Source organism: Ambystoma mexicanum, chromosome 13 (assembly GCF_040938575.1).
Source record: "Ambystoma mexicanum isolate Mex_15411 chromosome 13, UKY_AmexF1_1, whole genome shotgun sequence".
NCBI classification, from domain to species: Eukaryota; Metazoa; Chordata; class Amphibia; order Caudata; family Ambystomatidae; genus Ambystoma; species Ambystoma mexicanum.
This window is the reverse complement of record NC_090938.1, coordinates 145283467-145309075: the sequence shown is the minus strand read 5'-3', so window position 1 is coordinate 145309075 and position 25609 is coordinate 145283467. Positions and strand designations below refer to the sequence as shown.

Sequence of the window (25609 nt, the reverse complement as noted above, 5' to 3'; positions counted from 1 at the left end):
GCGGCAGCCATGGAGCTATTAGCTCCATGGCTGCCGCCAAACCGGGCTCCTTTATCGGATTCATAGAATGGGGAATTACCGGGCCATTCTGAGTTCGGAGGGCCCGGTAATTCCTCCCTCTGGGAACCCGGGCCCGGACCTTCCCCATTCCCATATGAGCCCCCATAGGGCTCAATAGGAATGGGAGAGGGAGCTAACAACGGGCCGATTACGACCGGCCCGTTGTTAGCTCCCTCTTCCCCTCGCGGGACACGGTAACAACGCCTCTCCTTACCGGGTCCCGCGAGGGGACCTCGTAATTTCACAGAACGGGTTTAATGGGTCCACCTCCATTAGCGGAGCCCGTTAACCTGTTCCGCCAAGGTCGTAATGAGGCCCAATGTGTCGAAATACCGCACAAGGCAAGCATTTATTTGGTACTAAGTCTCAGAAGCATATTGGAGCTAAGTTTTGCAACATGACGACTATCGCTGGTCCTTGAGCACAGGTCAGAAGGTAGAAAGTAGGGGGAAATGTCCATTACACTAGAAATCCAATTCAGCCGTCCTCCCAACTTGGAAATTACATCTGCTGAAGCCCTAATGCTACATCTGGACTAAAGGTTATCACATCCATAGAAACTACCATACCTCACCTCACCGCCTGCCAATGGTCTACTTTACTTTACTTTCTACTTATGACGCACACCACTGACAGAGCCTTATGGGTGCAAACAAACAAACAAGCACTCAACATATATGGGCAACATAGGAATTCCCTGGAATCAGTCACTATTTTTGGCAGAATAAGAAAACAAGGGAAACCAAGTCACCTAAACAGCAGTCTCCAGCTTCTTTCTGAGCGTAGCAGTGTTTTGTGTGCTAATAGCAATGCACACCCATTCTGGGGTGGTGGGTCGGGGGTTAACCAGGTGATAATTGTGCCAGGGCCAGACGTTAAGGCTCTCGTGCTTGGGCCTCGGGCCATTACCGCTCAGTTCAGCCTACAGAATGGCTGTTCATTGCTAGAGTAGAAGATTGGGATGTTGAAAGTTCCATTGCAGTTAATGTACGGGCAGAGGGCAGTAATGACTGGTATAAGCCCTTTGTCACAACATTCCAATTTTTTCCCTCACCTATTTTTAAATTGAACATTCTACCCTAGTTAGGTGGAAATGTTCGACTAGCAATAATGGCCCTCTTGGCCATTGCAAGGTGCTGATGCCCCTTGGCCTTTGCTAAGTGCCCTTGCTTTGCTCGGCCTTTAACTTGAGTCAGGGGCCATTCCACCTGTTAACAGCACCTGAATTCAGCATTATTGCTTAAACAAAATGCTCGATAGTGTAGTGTGAGACAAATGTTAAGCGAACACAGAAAAATAACTCTGGATAACTTCCCGTTTTAGGTTGTGTGATCGTCAAGTGAGACTCATCGATCACACAAACAACATCCTACTTTGCTCGCGGGAATGTGTGCTTTCAGGCAAATACTTTAATTTTATTTATTAATATTTGTATTCAGTTCTAAAATAACTTTAACAAAAAAGATCAATGTATCATTATTATGTTTAACCATTTTCTAAACTTCCACACATTATAATACATATTTCAATGACTACTTCTATTAATTAATACCTTAACAGAACATATACCAAACCTACAACCAATAACGATCTTTCCAATAAAACTGCATCAGTTTGAAATCCAATTCACACTGCACATTTCATATTTCATCATTTGAATTTCACCAAATCTAGACCACTGATTTCCAATAAATATCTTAAAAGCATAGAAAACCTATTTTAAAATTCACGTGAATAAAATAATGATAACCATGTTTTAAAAAACCTGCTTTGTTAGGTATCTAACCTTTTGGTACTCAGTATTTGCGGCTCTTCCCAGCACTACTTCGGTCAAACCCCCACTCCAGTTTCTCTCACTTTTGACTTTTTTAATGTTTTTCCACCCAGTGCCCTACCCAATACAGTGCAATGTGAAATGTCCCCAGTTCAGGATTTAAACAATAAGTCCAGAAAGTCTCTGACTTCATCGTGTCATAGTTATAAACGGAAGTGTCCAACATGTTCATATATACTGATCCCAACATCCTGTGTTTGGTGAGCACGTGGTTCAATGATTGGGGAGTTGACACGATCGGCAGGATCTCTTGTCCCGGAGTATTCTCAGTCTCGTCCATTGAAGTATAAGTAAAGGGAGCTGGTTTGTACGCAATCGCAGCATAACATGGGTTACTGCAGGACTCGGGCTCTGCAACAAACACCGCTGTGTTTTCAGATATCGATAGGATACCAGTTTCACTGCACTGTAACTATGTCGGCTGGATAAATGTAAATGATTTTTGTTCCAATCCCACGAGTTTGCCTTCCTATGAAATGAGTCTTTAATTGCCTCAACATTTGTCCACAATTCAGGCTGTGGCACCCAGTTTACGGTGCTGAAGAAGTTCAAATTTTATTCTTCGAAGTTTTTCTCTCGCCGCACCCCCTTCAGGCCCTTAATTACATCCCATTTAATCATTTGATAATCGAAAGCTTAAAGGCACGCCTTAATTCTGGCAAACTCTTCAGGCATGGGACGACCCCAGAAGGATATCTCAGGGGCAACACGCTCGCCTTGGAAGCAAGACAACTTGGAGCAACACAGGTTTGATCCCCAGGTCCGCGCGCTTAGAAACCTCGGGTTATTAGGTGCATTATAAATAACCTATTACAATTTGCAATTACAATGCTTTGCCAGAATACAGGCATATGAGCTGGCAAAATATAGTGCTGCGCGACCAATATCACTTGCATGTCATAGATGCCATATGTGGGTGTATGTGGGGTTTTGGCATCCATAAAAGAAGTATCTGGAGACATTTAGAAAAATGTGAGTTATTAAGAAGAAGGGGGAGAAAGGGGTTAGTATTAAGATGCACTGGGCACCAGGAGTAAATGGTGGGTGATGGTGAGGTCACAATAAGGGGAGGGGGGCTGTAATCAATGTGTTGACTTTTGAATATAACCAAGGTAAGAAAATCTGAAAATGTAGAACATTGACAAACTTTTCACGATTTGCTGTTACTTTTATTGGTATTAGGTTATGTTTGAGTCTGCGGTCATTGGTAAATGTGAGTTTGCTGTACGGGTTGTGAAAACATGTGCTGAACATACTAAATTTAAAAAAACGATGGCCTGAAAACAATGAGCTAGTGTCTTCGCAATTTGACAATTTCCAGCCACCTTTAGTGGCTGCGGCCAACCCACCTCTAAAAATCCAGAGCAAGGCCACATCTGGACCACCATTGTACATTCTCTATAGTCTCCCACGGCGCCAACCCCTATAGATTTCATTTTGGTCTGTTTTGTACGTCTCTGTTATTCGGTCTTGGGCTGATTGCCAAAGGATTTCCTGAGCTGGCTGAAACCTCCAGAAATGACCTAGAGAAAAATAATGGGATTGAAAATGTACTTTCAATGATCATTTGTTAGAACTACATGATCTCAACCTTAAACAAAACCCCAAAAAATATTTCTAGAAAGTATTCTCTGGAGTGGGGGGTGTTAGAGGGTTAAGGGGTATTCAATTGTATTGGGCTTCACCTTTCACTCAAGTGTACGAGAGGGATTTGGGGGTAACATAACATAACAGGTGTATTTCTACAGTGCAAGTTCACCCGCAGAGGGGCATCTTGGCGCTATTGACAGACAACAGATGTTTATTGTTACCCAACTTAAATGTACTCATTCTATCGACATCGGAAGGATGAAGGGATGAGTGTACCCGCCAGGCTAAGGAGGGTCTTGGCCCATTACAATGACAATGACACACTGTTGGGGGCAGGGAGGTGAGGGAATAAAGGGAAGAAGTTGGGGCCTAGAGTTTAATGTTTTTAAGCATTGTGGGGGGTAGGGGGGGTGGGTTTGGTGAAGGATAAATGTTGCTGATCTTCTCATAGGTTCTGCTGACAGGAGATTGTATTTCTTGTCGTGGGCTGTGCCTCAGGCCGGCCCTCCCAATTTTTGGGCGCTGGATCTTTTGAGTTTGCTTGATTTCCATTTGTTTTACTTATTAATTTCATTGTTCTTTTTCTAACACCTGCATCATTTCAATGCAATGAGCACTTAAGTCCTACGGGCGAGTGTGTTCGTCCTGAATTCCCATGAAGAGTCATTGTAGACTCCGCCCACTTCTGCAGTTAAGTTTAAAGGACTTCCCTTTTTTCAGCTATTTGAGATCTAAACTATTAAGTTGAAACTATTTCTCTACCACCTGCTAAATTTGGTTCCTGGAGGTGGATCCAGTTGAGATTATTGCAATGTTGTAAATTGCTCCGACACAGTGAGCGGGAGTTCCGCAGTTACCAGACGTAGCTCGACGCTACCAGCTATAACAAACTACAGTTCCCCTTGATTCCCAAGATACATAAAACAGCTGAAGGGCAATCTGACATTTGGAGTGGCTAACTAATTCAAGAGTGACATGCCAATATGTGCTGGCCTTTTGTGGATTTTAAATCCTACCATGAACTCCCTGGATTAAAAGTCGATGGAAGACAAATTCAGAAGTCAAAGACGGATACAATTTATACACAAAGATGCAGTGATCACAATCTGTATTTTCGAATAAATCAGATAATTAAATAGAAGGTTGGTGGGTGCATGATGACACTGCTAGTAAACCTATACTCTTCTGTATTCAACAAAACCTCCAATATTAACCAATAGCCTTTCCACCTTGTGCAGAATTCACCGTTAATCTGTGGTTTCAACAACTCAGTTACTGTGTTGATATCTACTTTCACCCCTGTTGGCCGTAAAACCCATATAGATATGTTTGTGTGTGTGAGGGCTTGGGGGGGAGAAGTGGGGGTGGAATAGGGATGGGGGACAGTGAGTAATCATAGGAACATCCCTGCAAAGAAAGAAGTCGAAAGACCAAGAAGAGTCAAAGTAAACGAGGTGCGTATGGTCGATGAAACCACATATAACCAATTTACCTTAGACAGTACCAATCTGAGGAGACCGCCAACGCTCCTATCACTGCATCTCACTCTAATAAACCCCTACTCCCTCTTCCCTATTGCCCATTAGTTGCTTATAGTTTACAAGGACAGCGTTTGGCTACTTTGATCTTTTGGCACAAGGCACTACTCCTTTTCACCAGTCTTGTTCGAGGAGGATATTCTTTTCTCACTTACAGCCGCACCTAAGGGAATTTGTTTGGTAAATGGCGGTAGTTGTGTTGCCCATTGATAGAGCAGATGGACGGGTTTGTGATCCTTGTTTACCAAAAAGGAAAGCCATTTTCAAATGAGCAGATCTAGAGGATAGCATTATGTAATATGATGCAGCGAGCTTGTATACTGCACCTGTTACAGAGTATGATTGTTTCGCACTGACAGACAAGTCTTTGTACCCTATAGGTCATGCCATGAGCGAAATTAGACAATTAGTAAACATTGAGTGGAATGTTTTTGTTCTCTCTACTGACCCATAAATGTGATTTCATAGGTGTTACAGGGGTCTCCAAGTCTGGTCCGCAGGAACTAAATCCACGCCACATTTTATAATAGCCACACAAAATATGTTTGAATATATTGCATTAAATGGGAGTTGTTTTGTTTTCACACAGTCCACCATTATTGAAAAAGCATGGTGTGGTTGGGGGTTCTTGAAAACTGAACTTGAAGACCCTTATCGCAATGCTTCCAATTTTATGTGCTATTTTATTTAGGGTTTGTGTGTTTTTACAGGTATATGATTCAGTAAAGACACATGCATTAGAACAGCGGTGATTGTTCAAAGGGATGCTTTTTCAAGCCAGTTAAAACTCGAATGAATATCCTTTCCATTTGATGTCCAGGTGTGCCTAAACCTTTCCCCAGATGATGATATTGCTTGATGGCCCCTGAGATCATGGCCCTTGTTAACTGAAGGGCCCCTTCTTTGCACCCCGGTAGAAGCAGCACTGACACCCTCTTTCACTCTTGAGTGCAGGTCCCCAGTATGGAACCTTGGAGAAGGCTTGGGGTGCCCTAATGAGCGAGGCGGAGAAGGTGAGCGAGCTGCACCAGGAAGTGAAGAATAGCCTTCTGAACGAAGATATGGAGAAGGTGAAGAATTGGCAGAAGGACGCCTATCACAAGCAAATGATGGGTGGCTTCAAGGAGACGCGGGAGGCGGAGGAAGGATTCCGCAAGGCCCAGAAACCATGGGCCAAAAAGATGAAGGAGGTAATGTGGAGATCAGATGGGCACCGAGATAGCTGGTGGAAGATACGTGGGCTGTGGGTGCTTAGGGTCACTGATAAGAACTTCGGAGTAACTGTTCTTAGAAAAGCATGTATCCATATTAATAGTAGCACTAAGGAGATCACTAATGAAAGTGTGTTGGAGCAGCAGGAAGACCCCTGTGAGGTTTGTACGAGTGCAATGAGAATGTCTCCTATTGATTTCTGGAGGTACAATGAGGCGATCTTGGACCATTTCTTTATCTGTGTATAGGAATCCTGAGGATAGAAACATGTCAAAATAGTGACACATCCCCCCTCTCGGTCTACTATCACAGCCTCTCAATCTGCACTCTTTTCCTCTGAACCATGACCTCTCAATCTGATATACAATCCTAGAACCTCTGTATGCTATCATCTTCTCTTACTCTACAATCCTGAAATCGCGATCTACTATCATGTCCTCTCAACTCTTAAACATGTTATTTCAGTCTACAATCAAGTGATCCCTACCATTATGACCTCTCAGTCTGTTTCCATGCCTTCCCAATCTGTAATCCTGAAATCTCTACTATCACGTCCTCTCAACCCATTATTGGATCCTCTCAATCTAAAAATTATGGAATCTCTATTTACCTTCATGTCCTTTCGATCCTTTATCATGTCATCTCATTCGGAATCACGGAATCTCTACTATCACGTCCTCTCAACCTGTTATCGGATCCTCTCAATCTAAAACCAGGGAATCTCTATTTACCTTCATGTCCTTTCGATCCTTTATCATGTCATCCCATTCACAATCACAGAATCTCTACTATTGTGTCCTCTTAATCTGCTATAATGTCTGCTCAGTCTGCAATCATGGACTCTCTGCTATCATGTCCTCTCAAACCATTAACAGGTCCATCGAATCCCAAATAATGGAATCCCCCTCTACGATCATGTCCATTTGACAATTTATCATAACATCACAATCCCAAATCCTGAAAGGTATCTCCCATAACGCTCTCGCAGCCTACTATGGTGTCCTCTCAATCTAAAGTCATGGAATCTCAATCTAGGATCAGGTCTTCCCATTCTCTTGCTATGGTCTCTCAATCTAAAATCGAGCCTCTGTGTAGTATCACTTGCTTCCAACCCTTTATCATGTTTTTGCAATTTATAAACTTGGCATGAATCCCTACCTGCTATCAATTCTCTCACCCCTTATCATATCTTTTTAATCTACAGTCGTGGTCTGTGTGTGTATCTGTGTTTTATCATGTACTCTGAATATGCAATCTATATCTGCTGTCATGTGATCATAATCTGCAATCTTGGCATATCGCCCTCCTATAATGTGCACTACGCCCTTTGACATGTCCTACTACCATAAGTGATGGCTAGGTACTGTCATTTCATCGATGGGTGAAATTTCAATGTTTTTTTTTTCCAAGTATTTTTTACCGAAAAAACTCATCGAGGTTGATTTATTTTTCCCCATCCCCTATTATTTTTAACCTATTCCCAACCACCTCACCCCATATACATACTTTTCTAACCCCGCCCTAAAAATGTTGATGAGTTTTTTTGGTAAAATGTGCTTGGAAAAAAAACATTGAAATTTCACCCATCGAGGAAAGAACGCTATACCGATGGCTATGGCTCAGTAGAGCTCTAGCAGGTGACCTGCCAGTAATTGGTGTCACTCCGTTGGCTCTCGGCCAAGGTGCAAATCAGGATGTTAGTTATTTGACATTGGTCTGTCTGGGAGCCAAAGAAGCTAGCATGCCTTGAGCAGAGGGCGTCATTGGATACGTGTTGCAATGTCATGTTAAAAGTGACCTGGTCAGTAGCTTTTGTGTAACGGTGGTCACCCCCTTCTTCTCCTCTGTCCCCACACAGGTGGAAGCAGCTAAGAAAGCGTATCACCTGGCATGCAAAGAGGAGAAATTGGCTGTCACCCGGGAGACCAATGGCAAAGCGGATCAGTCGGTGACGGCGGACCAGCAGAAGAAACTCCAAGACAAGGTGGAGAAATGCAAACAAGACGTGCAAAAGGTAGTGTTTCCAGTGGATGCTCCGTGCAACTAGAGCTAAAAGAGCTAGAGGCAGTGGCCGCTCCTTTCCAGTGCATGCCACAGCAGCACGGAATTCGCTTCCTGTTGATCTCTGTCTTGAAAGAAATCGTCTTGTGTTCCGCAACAATAATGAAGGCTCTCTTGTTTGTTTGACACTCTTCCAATAAGGGTCTTTTGATGCTTTGGAACTCTATTGTTTCGCTACTTCATTGTCTCGTGTGTTTTTGTGCGCTTTGATGCCTGCAGGTTTAAGCGTGTTATAAATACATAAATAAGCAAAAATAAATGATGCAGCCGTGCAACGCCAGGAGATAGGACTTCAGGTTTAACTCAAGGAGATAGGACTTCAGCTTTCTACTCAAGGAGATAGGACTTCAGCTTTCTACTCAAGGAGATAGGACTTCAGCTTTCTACTCAAGGAGATAGGACTTCAGCTTTCTACTCAAGGAGATAGGACTTCAGCTTTCTACTCAAGGAGATAGCCCTGCTTTGATCTCAAATAAAGACTCAATTCCTAATGTCAGGGATTACAGATTATCCCCCAAACTGGGTTTAAATTTAAGAATGCTGAAGGGTATGAGGGTCTTTATATCGAACATTTTATGAAGAATGAACTTACATTGAATATTTTATAATGAACATTTTTTAATGAAGAATGCACAAAGGGGTGTGGCAAAGGGTTAAATCTTGTGGGGAAACGGTTGGGGTGGGTTTTTAGGGGTGGGAAACAGGGGTTTGGGGGCTACCCCCCAAAAATAAAAATTGTTATATTTTCCGTTATAAAATAATCGATATAAGTGTATCCTTCATAAAAAGAATTTGTTATAAAGACATGTAACCGGCTAAAGGCGTGTAAAATGCCATCAGTGGTTGATTTGCTTATAAAAGCTTTGAGTTGAATAACCCAACAGAATGTCATTATTAATACGTTCAAAAATCTGAACCAACACAAATTCAAGGACACGCTTCAGTGGTTCCATGTGTTAATATCCCCGCAAAAATATCGCCATTCAAAAATATCGCCATATTTCTGCGGTGATATTAAGGCATGGAACCTGCAGGGGACACCCCCCGCAACCCCTGCATTATTTCTATAGGAGCGGGGGACACCCTGCATCCCCCGCTCCCAAAAACCCCCAAAATGACCCCCCCCCAAAATATCGCCTATGGCCGTTCTAGACAACCATATATATGGCGATATTTTTGGTGGGGATAATATGTAGTGAAACCGCTTCAATACCTTAGTTTGAGAGCTCCTTGAAAGGGTAACCCAGTCCATTCTGCTGCATTTGCATTTAAGAGAGAGCCCAGTGGCAAGTGAACACATATCATTCAAATGTGCTAGCACTGTCATTCAGTTCTAAAAAGTAGCAGAACTTACTTTGTAGAGTTTGGCTCTGAAGGGTCGAACATCTTTCTCAAATGATGTCCTTAAATATTGCCTCTATTGCTAAGCAGTAGGCGGGCCTGTTGCTTAGGAACACAGGCTGTAGAACGTGTTCAGCAGCATTCAATTAGAAGACGAGGGTCTTAGCCAATCAGCTACCCTTGTTTGTCATATGCAGAGGGCTCTGTTCAATTTTGTTTCTCTGGCACATGGTGCTCATTAGTCTGTCCTCCAGATGTTTGGGACTACAACTCCTATGATCCCTCAGCACTGACCCTGCTGGCCAGGGCTGATGGAAGTACAGGTCCAAAACACCTGGACGTTAATAGAATGATGAACTATGTGCCACTCCCAGGATGGGAGGAGCCAGCACAGTGTCTAGAACCACTAATTATATTGGGGTTGACTTGGTTTATCACTCCCTTGTCACTCTGTCACTTAGAGAATGACCACTGCATGCAACCTCCCGGGCACTCCACTATACGTCTGTAGCGCTGCCCCAGAGGGAAGGAACACAAAGAGGAGAGGCGGGAAACGGCGGCAGTCGGATGCAGAGCGATATTTACAAATGCAAAGCCGAATGGACAGATTCATTACAAAACGGGTGGCCGGGTTTTAAAACCTTCAGGTTTCTTTTCGTTACGGTATCTATTGAGCGATGACCTAGCTTTAGGAAGCAACAGAGAGTTTTACAATCATAGGGAGAAGTACACAGCGAGGGGCGGGATCAATGCAAGCGAGCGGGGTGGCTAACAGTAGGGGAGGGAGGGCAAAAATGTGCTGTGTCATTTACAGCTGAGTAATGTTTCATTAGGCTGTGGCCCTTACAGGAACAGACGTGTTTTTTGTTCTGTTTTTGCATTTATATAGCGCCACGAACACTCAGGCATCTGAGCGCTGCTTAGATCCACGGTGTGTAGTGCTCATTTATCGACCTCGGAAGGATGAAAGGCTGAGTTTGGCCCTGCCGGGATTCGAACCTGCGTCGGCAGGCTCTGCTCATGGGGTGGTGGCATTTAGTGTTGTGTTGTGTATAAGACTGCCCACGACTCAACGCCTGATGCTTATGGGCGACCTAATGAGCGCCGGAGAGCGGGGGCCATCTTTGCATCTGTTTGGACTCCGGGGTACCTTGTTGTCTACGTTGCAGACCATGCATGCCCCCAGCCAACATGGGAACAGAAAGCACATTGTTAAGCTATATCAATAATTAAAAGTAGTGTTTATTCTACAGTAGTAGTTGCATGCGTATGCTTGTTTGTATGAGCAGTGGGTAGTGTTTGCTGAGTTGCTATGGTTACACTTTATGTTCTGTGTAGTCGAGCGTGGGGTTAGTGGGGATCGGCGCATTCACAAGGATAGTCTTGCTTGTAGGGGGAGTGGTGTTATACCAAAACAGAAAGTTGATGGCTGGAAGGTTTGAATTAATCATAACCACGGGCAAAGCTCTGGGCAACCCTCCAGACCATCGTTTTTCAGCCTGCCAAGCCATTACAGAAGGGGAAAAACCATATGCAAATCAGGCTTGGTCCTACCCCAAAAGGGGCAGTCCAGCCCGAACTGCTAGGTCACTTCCCTTCTGCACGAGACCACAAGCATCCCCAGACATGTTTCAGCCTTGTTGGGCGTCATCAGTGAGGAGTAGCTTGGGTCTCTAGGCCCGGCAGACTCGGGACCCACGTCTGGGCATACCCGTCCCACTCGGGGTGATTATACCAAAACAGAAAGTTGATGGCTGGAAGGTTTGAATTAATCATAACCACGGGCAAAGCTCTGAGCAACCCTCCAGACCATCGTTTTTCAGCCTGCCAAGCCATTACAGAAGGGGAAAAACCATATGCAAATCAGGCTTGGTCCTACCCCAAAAGGGGCAGTCCAGCCCGAACTGCTAGGTCACTTCCCTTCTGCACGAGACCACAAGCATCCCCAGACATGTTTCAGCCTTGTTGGGCGTCATCAGTGAGGAGTAGCTTGGGTCTCTAGGCCCGGCAGACTCGGGACCCACGTCTGGGCATACCCGTCCCACTCGGGGTGATTATACCAAAACAGAAAGTTGATGGCTGGAAGGTTTGAATTAATCATAACCACGGGCAAAGCTCTGGGCAACCCTCCAGACCATCGTTTTTCAGCCTGCCAAGCCATTACAGAAGGGGAAAAACCATATGCAAATCAGGCTTGGTCCTACCCCAAAAGGGGCAGTCCAGCCCGAACTGCTAGGTCACTTCCCTTCTGCACGAGACCACAAGCATCCCCAGACATGTTTCAGCCTTGTTGGGCGTCATCAGTGAGGAGTAGCTTGGGTCTCTAGGCCCGGCAGACTCAGGACCCACGTCTGGGCATACCCGTCCCACTCGGGGTGATTATACCAAAACAGAAAGTTGATGGCTGGAAGGTTTGAATTAATCATAACCACGGGCAAAGCTCTGGGCAACCCTCCAGACCATCGTTTTTCAGCCTGCCAAGCCATTACAGAAGGGGAAAAACCATATGCAAATCAGGCTTGGTCCTACCCCAAAAGGGGCAGTCCAGCCCGAACTGCTAGGTCACTTCCCTTCTGCACGAGACCACAAGCATCCCCAGACATGTTTCAGCCTTGTTGGGCGTCATCAGTGAGGAGTAGCTTGGGTCTCTAGGCCCGGCAGACTCGGGACCCACGTCTGGGCATACCCGTCCCACTCGGGGTGATTATACCAAAACAGAAAGTTGATGGCTGGAAGGTTTGAATTAATCATAACCACGGGCAAAGCTCTAGGCAACCCTCCAGACCATCGTTTTTCAGCCTGCCAAGCCATTACAGAAGGGGAAAAACCATATGCAAATCAGGCTTGGTCCTACCCCAAAAGGGGCAGTCCAGCCCGAACTGCTAGGTCACTTCCCTTCTGCACGAGACCACAAGCATCCCCAGACATGTTTCAAGCTACTCCTCACTGATGAGCCCCAACAAGGGCGAAACATGTTTGGGGATGCTTGTGGTCTCGTGCAGAAGGGATGTGACCTAGCAGTTCGGGCTGGACTGCCCCTTTTGGGGTGGGGCCAAGACTGATTTGCATATGGTCTTTCCCCTTCTGTAATGGCTTGGCAGGCAAAGAACGGTGGTCTGGAGGGTTGCCCAGAGCAATGCCAGTGGTTAAGATTCATTCTAAACCTTCCAGCCATCACCTCTTTGTTTTTGCTTTGTCACCCCAAGTGGGACGGGTATGCCCAGACGTGGGTCCCGTGCCTGCTGGGCCTAGAGACCCAAGCTACTCCTCACTGATGAGCCCCAACAAGGGCGAAACATGTTTGGGGATGCTTGTGGTCTCGTGCAGAAGGGATGTGACCTAGCAGTTCGGGCTGGACTGCCCCTTTTGGGGTGGGGCCAAGACTGATTTGCATATGGTCTTTCCCCTTCTGTAATGGCTTGGCAGGCAAAGACGGTGGTCTGGAGGGTTGCCCAGAGCAATGCCAGTGGTTAAGATTCATTCTAAACCTTCCAGCCATCACCTCTTTGTTTTTGCTTTGTCACCCCAAGTGGGACGGGTATGCCCAGACGTGGGTCCCGTGCCTGCTGGGCCTAGAGACCCAAGCTACTCCTCACTGATGAGCCCCAACAAGGGCGAAACATGTTTGGGGATGCTTGTGGTCTCGTGCAGAAGGGATGTGACCTAGCAGTTCGGGCTGGACTGCCCCTTTTGGGGTGGGGCCAACACTGATTTGCATATGGTCTTTCCCCTTCTGTAATGGCTTGGCAGGCAAAGAACGGTGGTCTGGAGGGTTGCCCAGAGCAATGCCAGTGGTTAAGATTCATTCTAAACCTTCCAGCCATCACCTCTTTGTTTTTGCTTTGTCACCCCAAGTGGGACGGGTATGCCCAGACGTGGGTCCCGTGCCTGCTGGGCCTAGAGACCCAAGCTACTCCTCACTGATGAGCCCCAACAAGGGCGAAACATGTTTGGGGATGCTTGTGGTCTCGTGCAGAAGGGATGTGACCTAGCAGTTCGGGCTGGACTGCCCCTTTTGGGGTGGGGCCAAGACTGATTTGCATATGGTCTTTCCCCTTCTGTAATGGCTTGGCAGGCAAAGAACGGTGGTCTGGAGGGTTGCCCAGAGCAATGCCAGTGGTTAAGATTCATTCTAAACCTTCCAGCCATCACCTCTTTGTTTTTGCTTTGGGGGAGTGGTGTTTACAGGATTGCTGTCTTTACTGAATTTCGCTGAGTAATGTTTTACTGGGAGTTGGGGTTTGCAAGGTAGTGCTATCTAGGGTGGCTTTATCAAGTAGCTGGGATTCTGTTTAATGAGTTGTAATGTTTGGTGGGTACTAGTGTTTACAGAGACATTTGTGTTTACAGAGTCAGTTACGTATGGGTTCGATTTGTTTACATTGATAGTAAAGCTTACTAGGGTAGTAGTTCCTACTGGAAAGTAACTACGGCTAAAATGGCGTATATTCAGTAACTGTGCTATTTAGATAGTGGTGCTTTACACGTAGTGGTATTTACGGGGTAGCACTTTTTACTAGCCACTAGTAAAAAGAATACTCTGCTTAACAAGGATAGTGTTTACAGAGCTAATGATGTTTTCAGCAGTTTTGTTCCATCTACGAGGGTAGCGTGTGTACAGTCATATGTGGGAAAAGAAAGCTGTGTAGAGTCATGCTTCAGCAGACGTGTAAGCATGGGGGACAGGGTCATTAATGTGCACGTTCTGTGACGCATTTGGGCAGATGAGATGTCCTCTGCTCCAGCAGAACGTCCTTCGGTAAACAGGAACTGTTCACATTAGTATAGCTGGCTTGTGGTTTTTCTAGACGTTTTACTGTTAGAGTGGGTGTTGTGACTAATGATATTAGTAAAGAGCCCAGTTTCTATTACTTGCTCAGAAGAGTTTCATGCTTGAATCACTATCAGAGGCATATTTCAAATATAAAATTCTGTGGTCATTCTTTTGTTCCAAAAAATGCTCTTTGTTTTTATGCAAATTACCAAGACTCAGTCCCTCCTGCTGGTTGCCCCCCTGCTGCACTTGATTTGGTCCCTTGAGGAGATCGGGCGCTGGTTTACCTGGGCTGGGGATCCGCCCCTCTGTCCCAGAGTAAATGGTGTCTATTTTCATTTCTGTACAGGAAGTTCTAGGTGTATATAGTGCAGAGTCTTGTGCAAACAGTCCAGCTGCATAATGACCCCATTAGCGACAGTACTGGCCACCTTCTGTTAAGGACTTTGCTTTGTCTCTGTCTCTTTAGACCCAAGAGAAATACGAGAAGGTCCTGGAGGACTTGGGCCGATCCAACCCACAGTACATCGAGAGCATGGAACAGGTGTTTGAGCAGTGCCAGCAGTTTGAGGACAAGCGCCTCGTGTTCCTGAAGGAGGTGCTACTGGACATCAAACGACACCTGAACCTGGCCGAGAGCAGCAGGTAAAACCGGCAGGGGGTTGTAGCTTGTCTTATCTAGGCGATGGGACATGTGGCAGTATTATCGAGGAGCTCATTTTGTGAAAGTAGTCATAGCTGAGAGAACCAAAGGCCCTACTGAAGACAGGAAAGAGAAGAGGGAAGGCTGGCAAACTCATTTTAGGATGAGGTGCCCTTAACTGCCAGGCTATTATGCAAGTCTATGCAAAAAGGACGAGCATACTGGTCCTTGGCACTTAAGGGGTTTAAATGCAGAGGAAGCTAAGAGGAACATCAGGAACAGTTGAGCACCCACTTTGGGGTTGCTGATGGCAGGAGACCCCTCAGGGGACGAACACTGAGAGAATGGTGGGATGCCATGCCTTCAAGAAAGGAGGAGCATAGCTGAAAGGGTAAAAGGCTTGGTAAGTGTTTTGAGCATAGCAGGCATAGTGATGCCACCCTCAGACGGTGGCCACAGTGCAAAGGTAGGAGGTCATGCAGTCGGGGGTTGGGGAGGGGCAGTGGCAGAAGGTTAAAACCTCAAGGTGGAGGTGGCACACCAGAGACGGTGTGAGGTCCTGGCTTCAAGGTGTGTTTAACAGTAGGAATAGTTGGAGGCACACCTGGTTGGGGCCATGGGCACAGCATAATTTGTTAAATGCCATGACTTCAGAGAGATTGGAAAAGCAGCTGAGATGAAGACAATGGGCCTCACGGGTTTGGCGGAACGGGAAATCCCCATTCCCCACTGAGCCCATTCGGGAATGCCCCATTCCCCATTGGGCTCAATGGGGAAATTTCACGCTCTTACCGCCGGCGGATTTCCCGCCGGCGGTAAGAGCAAAAATTTCAGTGGATTTCCCCCCAGCTAAGAGCTGGGGGGAAATCAGCCAAAGCCGTGATTTGGCGGACCCTTAAATGCGGCGGTAATAGCACTACCACCGCATTTAAGGGTTACCGCCAAACTCGTGATGAGGCCCAATGACATCAGCGAAGGGTTCAGTGTGCACAGTGATGGGTCATGAGTATTGGAGAGAGGGGTATGGCTTAAATATTGGTGAAGCCCCTGGGCAAAGGAAATTGTGGTGGTCGTGAGTTCTGGGCAGCACAGGGGAAAACGGGACGGCAGGGCCTTGGGGGCTGGGTCTGTGTAGGGTGGTGGCACAACAATAATGACAGGAAGCTTTTGGAAGAGGAGCACAGCAGGGATGCTCTCAGGTCCTGTTTTTGCTCGATGTGTCTCAGCAGGAATGGTGAGAAGCCAGATTGTGCCAAATTGTGGGGGTGGTTTGGGGATTTGTAGGGGTCATGGACACCCAGGATGTAGAACCAACCTCCTGTCTCTCTTCACACAGTGCAGAGAAGGGCCACCAGATTAGGGTGGCATGGGCGGTGTATGGTCAAGAACATGGTCCTTGTCTTACCCAAAGCCAACACTTGGACAAAGTATTGAACCACCAACATTACCTCGCAGCCTTCCCACCCTACCCCTGGTCCCTTCTATGCCCCTACCTTACACCACTTTACCACTGCATGCCTATTTTGCATTCCTCATTCCATTGCCAGTCCTGTAAGTTTGAGTTTGAGTTTGAGTTTATTATTTATAGCGCGCGCCAGACCCGAGGGTAACCGGGCGCGTTGTTCAATGATACTTTAAACTTTACAGGTTACATATGATTACAAATAGTGATTATACATAGTAGAAATTACATAATGCGGGCCAAGGTGTATACATGTAACATAATATAAACAGGAAATATGCAGTAGGGAGAAAGAGGATATATAATTATGTACATAGTCCATTACCATTGTTCTACAAACGTACTATCGGTCATTTTCTTTGATCCAATTGATACAGTTGGATCTGAAGAGAGCGTAGGATTGGGGGGATCTCAGGCCGGGTGGGAGGGAGTTCCAAAGCTGGGCAGCTTTGACCGGGAAGCTGTTTCCTCCGGCCGTACTTAGTTTGAATGGGGGTATCATTAACTGGTTAGAGTATGCTTCTCTGGTGGGTCTAGTGGAGATTTTTCTGTTGAATCTAGCGGCTAGGTATTTAGGTGCTAGATGGTTGATGCTTTTGAAGGTTAGAGAAGCTGTCTTAAGTTTGATTTTGTCCGCTGTGGAGAGCCAGTTAGATTGTCTTCTAGCTTCTGAGATATGCTCCCTTTTTGGAATTCCTAAGGCAGCCCTAAGGGCATTGTTTTGTAGTGTTTGAATCTTTTGCACCGTGTGTTTGTTGGCTCCTATATATAGAGCGTTACAATAGTCCAATTTCGACAGCACTAATGCTCGGGCAAGGGTTAGGCAGTTGGCAGTGGATAGGTATGGTTTTGCGGCTCTGATCAGCTTGCAGGTATATGCGGTGCTGGATGCCATTGCGCTCACCTGTTTGGTTAGGGAGAGGTGGGAATCAAGGTAGAACCCTAGTGTTTTTACCACTTTTGCCACCTTGATAGTGTTGCCGTCTATGACGAAGGATGAGTATTCTTCTTTTAGTCTTTTGATGTTTTGTGTGTTCCCCAGTATGATGAGTTCAGTTTTGTCATCATTCAGGCATAGCCCGTGGGTGGCCATCCATGCCTGAATGATGAGATAGATCTTGTTCACCAAGGCCAAATCTTGTTCATAATCCCCTGAGAGTGGTATGAGAATCTGAGTGTCATCCGCATAGTTAGTGTAGGTGACACCCAGATTATCTAGATCATCGAACAAGGGCTTCGTGAAGATATTGTACATAGTGGGGGAGACACAAGAACCTTGTGGGACTCCACATGTGATGGATACTGGGTCTGCAGCAGCAGAAGTAGAGAAGACTCTCATAGTTCTACCGGATAGGAAAGATTTGATCCATGCGATGGCATGCGTGGAGAAGTGGGCAGCTGTTTCTAGGTGGGTGCATAGCACATCATGATCCACTAGGTCGAAGGCTGCGGAGAGGTCCAGCAAGAGGAGTAAGGCCATCTTTCCGGAGTCTCTCAGCTCATCGACCTGAGTTTTAAGATCGATAAGTGCGGTTTCAGTTCCATGCTGAGGTCTAAAACCTGATTGTCTTGTGCCTAGAAGGTGGTGCAGCTCCAGGTGTTTTTGGATCTGCAGGTAGGCTACCCTGTCTAGGATTTTTAACAGGAACGGTACCGTTGTGATAGGCCTGTAGTTAGTCGGGATGGATGGGTCCAATGTTTGTTTTTTTAGAAGGGGGAGGACCCAAGATTGCTTGAGGTTATCTGGAATAGTGCCTGAAGTAAAGGAGGCATTAATAAGCTTAGAAATGAATGGAGAGAGGTCTCTGGCCATGTCTTTTATTAGTTGGGCTGGGCATAGGTCACCTCGGCAATTGGATGGCTTGAGTGAAAGTATTATCTTTTCGGTTTCAAGTATGGTTACTTTCGAGAAGTTAAATATATGGTTTAGTTTAGTGCTAGTTGGTGGTTTGCCTCTTAAGTTAGTTGAGGGTGGAATATTCTGTTTCTTTATCTCAATTTTTGTTTGGAGTGTGGCAATTTTGTCATTTAGTGCTTTTTGGATGTTCGAGCACCATATTTTATTTTTATCACAGTTATCCTGGACAGGAATAGGGTTTTCTAGTTCCTTTAGTATAAGGAATAGTTCCTTCGTACCAGATTTGGCCTGCAGTATTCTGTTGTTGAAGTTCTCTCTTTTTGCTTTCTTTATTTCATTTTTATAAATCTTGGAGGCATTGATGAGTGTAATTTTATTTGTCTCTGTTGGGACTAGTCGCCAAGCAGATTCACATTTACGTTTTTCAAGTCTTAGAGATTTGAGGTGAGGAGTAAACCAGGTGTTTAGGTGGGCTTTGGGCTTACTCTTTCTGAGTTTCAGTGGGGCAATAGTATCTAGAGCTGTAGCCATAGAAGAGTTGAATTCATTTACTAGTGATGAGGTGTCCGATGAGTCAGGTAGAGAGTTTAGTCTAGGGAGGATGAGTGGTAGCAGTTTTTCTGTAGTTATAAGTTTTTTGTTTCTGGTTGGCAGGGGGGGAGCCAGAACAATTTCAGTAGGTATGGTCAAGTTAACATTTAGGAGGAAGGTTATCAGTGCATGATCTGTCCAAATTTGTGGTTTGATGTCGACAATCGTAGTATTGCAGTTATAGTCAGCAACCCAGTCAAGTATACGGCCTTTTTCATGTGTGGGTTGTAGGATTTTTTGGGAGAAGCCTAGTTCTGAGATGATATTAGTGACATTAGTTGCTTGCAGGTCTTTAGGGTCGTTGTAGCCTAGGTTTAGGTCTCCCAGAAGGATAACTTGGGATGAAGTTTTTAGGTTGTTTGAGAGGATCGTGGAGATGTCCTCCTCGAACGTGCCAATAGGGCCAGGTGGTCTGTAGATAAGGTGGATATTAATAGAATGAGAGGGAGATGCGAGGAGTTTAGCAGTTAATGATTCGCAGGAGTTAGTCGTTGAACTTGATTCAATTTTTAGGGTGAGATTATTTTTAGCAATAATGGCTAGGCCACCTCCTCGAGAGTTGACTCTATCTTCTCTAAGTATGGTGTAATTATGTGGTAGGGCAAGCATTATGGCAGGTCCTGCAGCTTGGTGCAGCCAAGTTTCTGTTATGGCGAGGATGTCATAGTCTCCTATTTGAATGAGATCAGCAATTTCGGTCGCGTGTGCTATTAGTGACCTGGCATTAATAAGGGCGCACTTCAGTTGGAGGTTCGACTTTGCTATGGCCTGGGTGGCATTGCTTTTCTTTTTAGGTAGGCTATTGTTAGCATTGGTCTGCTTATTTGGGCGGTTATTGCGATGGGGGTCAGTTTTTATAGGAGGAGTGTTTCGGAAGTTGGTGTTACTTCTGTTGCAAGAGGTGTTGAGTCTAGCTAGTGGTTCGTAAATTTTAGGTAATCTAGAGCGTAGTTTTGCGTTTCTACTTGCAGTGTCACAGGGGAGGTATGTTAGCAGTTGGTGGGTAATAAGTGAATGTGAAGGTTGATGGCTGGGCTCTAGTGGGGGAGTTAAGAGTCCTTCGTCCACGGGCGGTATGCCCTGTGGTGTAGGCCTCGGTTGCTGGTTTATTTTTGGCATTGTGGTCCAAAAGGCTGACAGGTAAATAAGAGTTAGTATCATTCTAACTTAGTTTTAGGCACGAACAGTTGGTTTGCGGGAGTCAGGTACCTCTAGGTTGGACAGCGCAATCCTATGTAGGCTAAGTGCAATCGGGGACAGGCTAAATGCAGTTATAGGCAAGCTAAATGCAATCAGGGACAGGCTAAATGCGATTATAGGCAGGCTAAATGCAGTTATAGGCAAGCTAAATGCAATCAGGGACAGGCTAAATGCAATCAGGGACAGGCTAAATGCGATTATAGGCAGGCTAAATGCAGTTATAGGCAAGCTAAATGCAATCAGGGACAGGCTAAATGCAATCAGGGACAGGCTAAATGCAATCAGGGACAGGTTAAATGCAATCAGGGACAGGCTAAATGCAGTTATAGGCAGGCTAAATGCAATCAGGGACAGGCTAAATGCAATCAGGGACAGGCTAAATGCAATCAGGGACAGGCTAAATGCAATCAGGGACAGGCTAAATGCAGTTATAGGCAGGCTAAATGCAATCAGGGACAGACTAAATGCAATCAGGGACAGGCTAAATGCAGTTATAGGCAGGCTAAATGCAATCAGGGACAGGCTAAATGCAATCAGGGACAGGCTAAATGCAGTTATAGGCAAGCTAAATGCAATCAGGGACAGGCTAAATGCAGTTATAGGCAGGCTAAATGCAATCAGGGACAGGCTAAATGCAGTTATAGGCAGGCTAAATGCAATCAGGGACAGGCTAAATGCAATCAGGGACAGGCTAAATGCAGTTATAGGCAGGCTAAATGCAAGTCTGGGTGCAGGGTGGCTCTGGGCTAGTCAGGGCAATCATATGTAGGCCAAATACGATTATAGATCGGCAAGAGCAGTCAAAGGATAGGCTGTCAATAGGAGTAAATGTACCTTTGTGGAGAGAGCCATGGGGTCTGGCAGACGGCAGCCACGGCACCGAACAGGCACAAAACAGGTGCTGGCCTTGCCTCTCATGGGCCTTGGAGTGAGGGGGCCGGCTTCGCCTTCCGGCGGCCAATGGGCCAAGAGGTAGGCCCGGCAGCCAATCAGCTGGCTGCTGGAGGCCTGGATTAGTCGGCTGTGGATGCTGCTTTTAGGGGGCGGCCATCTTGGAGTGGGGGAGAGCCTCGTGGGCTGCAATGTCGGCAATTGGGTTAATAGTACCCTTCTGGTGTGGGGCAGTGTGGGCAAAGCCTCCACGATCGAGGTTGTCATTAATATAAATTAATGCTGGAGCGCGGGCGAAATGCGCATTTTGCAGGCGATTTTCGGCGTCGATCGAGCGCTTACCAGAAATGCTGCGCTTGGGCTTGGGGACAGCTGATGCCCTCGTTGGTCCTCTGCTCCTGCAGGGACATGGTCCGGAGCTCCTGCTCCTCTGGTGGGTGGTGGGTAACCATCCATACCTTCATTACGTCTAACACCCATCCTGCATAAGACTGTTACCTTCTTATCCCCACCGCCTACCCACCCCGGACCACGTCTTCCAATGTGTTTGCATCCTAGCTACCACAATTCAGTTCTCAACACCACCTTGCTATTCTCTACCCTCACCACTGTGCCACTTCTAACACTACACTATTGCGCTTCCTACCACTGTATGCTGGTAGAGATGTGCAATTGGTTTCTTGCTTCGTGCTTAGCACTCTCCACCCTACCACCTACCCATCTCCACTTTGAACCATTTTTATTTATTTATTTATTTTTATTTATTTGAACTTGTAAAGCGCACAGCGACCCTGAGGCATTGTGGCGCTGTTGCAGAAGATTAGCTTGTTACATACATGAGAACAGTACAGAAAAGCAGGACATTTTATATATTATATACATAACAGAAAAATTTGCATTTTTTTTTTCACTGCCAAGGTCAGGAGGTACAGTGTCCTTTGGCAGTGCCAGCATCTTAAATGCAAGGTGGGGGCAAGGTTAGTTGAACAGTTTAGTTTTTGGCAATTTGCGGAAAACATTGTAGGATTCTTCGTTTCTGAGTGCCGCGGGGAGGGCATTCCAGTTCTTAGGGGCTAGATGTTGGAAGCTGGAGCCTCCTGCTTTTACCCTTTTGAAGAGTGGGATCTGGATCTGATTGGCGAGATGTATTCTGATGGGTCTGGATGAGGGGTTGCAGGTGATCCTTTCTGAGAGGTAGGGAGGAGCGTTAAGTGACAGACACTTGTGTGTGATGGCCATTGTTTTAAAGAGGATGCGTTCTCTGATAGGTAACAGGTGAGCGTCTTTTCTGGCCTGGGAGACATGTTCCCTTTTGGGAATGCTCAGTGCTGCTCTGAGGGCATTGTTTTGCATTACCTGGAGCCCATTGATGTTTTTTGCTGATGTGCCAAGGAGGAGTGCATTGCAGTAGTCGAGCTTGGTGCCTACTGTAGCTCTGGCAATAGATAGGCGTTTTTTGATAGACAGGAAGGGCTTGACAGCGTTGATGATTGTAGCGGTGATGGCAGCGGAGTTGGCTATGGTGCTGACCTGACATGTCATGGACAGGGAGGAGTCGAGGTATACCCCTAGGGATTTGTCTGATGTAGAAGCAGTAATGATGGTGTTGTCAATGTTAAATGTGGTGTATTGTGGGGAGAGTTTATTGAGTGTTTCTTTAGTGCCTACCACAAGTATCTCAGTTTTATCACCATTGAGACAGAGGCCGTTGGCTGCCACCCATGTTTGTATGGCTGTGTAGATGTTGCTTAGCGCTGTGGCGTCTTGTTCGTAGATGCCGGTTAAGGGGAGAAGGACTTGGGTATCGTCGGCATAGTTTGTGTAGGCTATGTCACGACGATCCAGGTCGCTAAAGAGAGGGAGGGTGAAAATGTTGTAGAGGGTGGGGGCGGTGCACGGACCTTGTGGGACTCTGCAGTGTATGGTAGTAGGAAAAGCGCAGGCAGAGTCTGAGAATGCTCTCATGAGTCTGCCTTTGAGGAGTGACTCGATCCAAGCTGTGGCTTGTGGGGAGAAGTGGGCCGCATTTGATAGTTGCTTACTGAGAATATCGTGGTTTACAAAATCAAAGGCAGCCAAGAGATCTAGCAGAAGGAGCAGTTCCAGTTTGCCTTTGTCCATAATGTCGCTCAATTGGATTTTAAGATCGACGAGGGTGGATTCTGTTCCATGGCCCGGGCGGAAGCCTGATTGCCTTTTACCTAGGATTTTATTTTCTTCCAGGAATTGCTGGATTTGCGTGTATGCCACCTTGTCCAGAGGTTTTGAGCAGAAAAGGGACGGTGGTGATAGGCCTGTAGTTGTTGGCTATTTCAGGGTCCAATGAGTTTTTTTTTAGGAGTGGGCGAACCCACGCTTCTTTAAGGCTATCGGGAACTGAGTTGGTCTTGAAGGATGCACTGATTAATGTTTTCGGAAAAGGGGCAAGGGTTTCCACGCAATCTTTCATTAATTTGGCTGGGCAAGCATCACCTTTGCAGTTTGATGGCTTCATTTTGTTGACAATGTCTAAGACTTCAGATTCAGTGACAGTTTTATGTTGTTAGGAGTGTTTTTGGTGTCTGGATTGGGGGTAGGAGTGGTCAGTTTGGAGAGGTTGTTGTGAAGCTCTTCTATTTTTTTTTTGTAGTAACTCAATTTTATTTAGCAGCGCTGTCTGTACGCTGGTACGCCAGGTTTTGTCTTTGACAATCTCCTGTGATTTAGTCGCGGGATGGATAGCTCTTTGTAGATGGCAAAGAGTTCCTTGGAATTGGAAGTGGCGTTGGTAATGCGTTCTTTGTAGGAGGATGATTTGGCTGTCATTATTGCTTGTAGCGAGTGGCTAAGGTCTTGTAGGAAGATGATGTGGATTCCGGTTTATGGTCATAAAACCGAAATTAGAAATCTCGAAAAAAAAATCACGAAAAAAAGGCCGAAAAAAAAAATATCGAATTTTTTTATGACGTTTTTTTTTCGAAATGGGGGGTTCCCCCCCCCCCCCCCAAGCCCCCTTTTTTTCTATTTTTTTTTATTTTAACCCTTTTTTTTACTTACCTGATCCAAAAAATACATATATATAAAAAAAAAAAAAATTCGATATTTTTTTTTTCGGCCTTTTTTTTCGAGATTTTTGTTATTCGGGATTTTGTTTTCGCCCTTTTGACCGACCACCGTGGTTTCCTTTGGAGAGCATAGCCACTTCTTTAGGGCTTTGCGTTTTTGGGTGAGCAGTTCTTTCAATTCTGCAGAGAACCAGGTATTGCAGTGTTTGATTTTTTTTTTCTTTTTTCTTTTGTAGGGGTGCGATAGTGTTGACCTCAGTGGTCAGAGTGGCGTTGTAGATGTCCGCCAGTACCGTGGGGTCTGAGGATGTTGGGATGTCAAGTGTTAGAGAGTCAAGGTGTGGGAGGCTCCTTTCTTTGTTAAGGTTCCATGCACTTCTAGCTAATGCCAGTGGAGTGGGGTTCAGATTTTTAGGTGAACTGGCATCAGACCATGGGGTGGGGGTGTTAGAGCTGAGCTTGAGCTCTATACCACAGTTATGGTCTACCAGCCAATCTAGGATGCATCCTTTACAATGTGTGGGAGTGATGATTTTTTTTAAGGAAGCAGAGTTCCAGTAATGCTTGGGCCAAGGCTTTGGATGGTTTGTCTTTTTGGTCATTGACTCCAAGGTTGAAATCCCCTAGGAGAAATGTTTTGGTGGAGTTTTTGATGTTTTCACCTTAGAGGTGGATGAGATTCTCATGGAAGTCTACTATGGGGCCTGGTGGCCGGTAAACTAAGTGTAGGGTGACAGTGGTGTTGGAGGAGATGGAGATCTTAACTGTAAGGGAATCGGTATTTTCTCCAAGGTTGGAAGGAGTTTGTCTAATCTTTAGACAATCTTTGACTATGAGGGCTACTCCACCCCCTTTGGTTGTGTGCCTGTCTTTCCTGATGATGGAGTGTCCTTGTGGGAGGGCTAGCGCAAGGGCGGGACCAGCCGCTTCATGGAGCCAGGTCTCAGTGACTGCTAGGATGTCAAGGTCGAGATTAGTGATGAGGTTGTGAATTTCTGTGGTATGTGCTGGGAGAGATTTTGCATTGATTAGTGCGCATTGCAGATTGATGGGTGCTGTGTTCTTCCTTGTTTTAGTTTTGGCTGGAGGGGTGAGCAGCGTTGCTGGGGTAGCGGTGCTGTTAGCGTTCAATGGGGTGGATGTGGTAGGAGGCATAGCATTAAGGTGGAGGCGAGAGCCTAGTCGGGCGTTTCTTATGTTGAGGGGGCATGGAATCAATGGAGTAGGGTGAGAGGCAAAGCGTGTGATCCATTCAATGGGGGATATATGTTGTGTGGTGGTGGCAAGGTCTGTGTGACCATTGACTGTGGTAGGTTTGGAGTGAAAGGAAGGGAGACATTTAGTGGATGTTATAGTGAAGGATGAGAGTGGGGGGCACGCTGTAGTGAGCCTAACTTTCAGTGGGGGGTGCATAATAGCTGAGGGAGGCATGGCTGGTGTGAGAGGGGATTACTGTATGGTTAGTTGTGGTATACCACTTATGGTAGGCTGGGGCAGCTATGGAGCAGTG

General features: G+C 46.0%; 1 protein-coding gene across 5 annotated transcripts in view; it reads left to right on the top strand.

Moving 5' to 3' along the window:
• Window positions 1-25609, top strand: part of PACSIN1 (protein kinase C and casein kinase substrate in neurons 1) — a 363469-nt gene that overhangs the window by 282638 nt on the left and 55222 nt on the right. For all 5 annotated transcript variants that reach the window (XM_069633503.1, XM_069633506.1, XM_069633504.1 and 2 more), the window contains 3 exons: window positions 5977-6212; window positions 8093-8248; window positions 14880-15055. In XM_069633503.1, the coding sequence (XP_069489604.1) occupies window positions 5977-6212; window positions 8093-8248; window positions 14880-15055 (568 nt within the window). The remainder of the gene's footprint in view (window positions 1-5976; window positions 6213-8092; window positions 8249-14879; window positions 15056-25609) is intronic.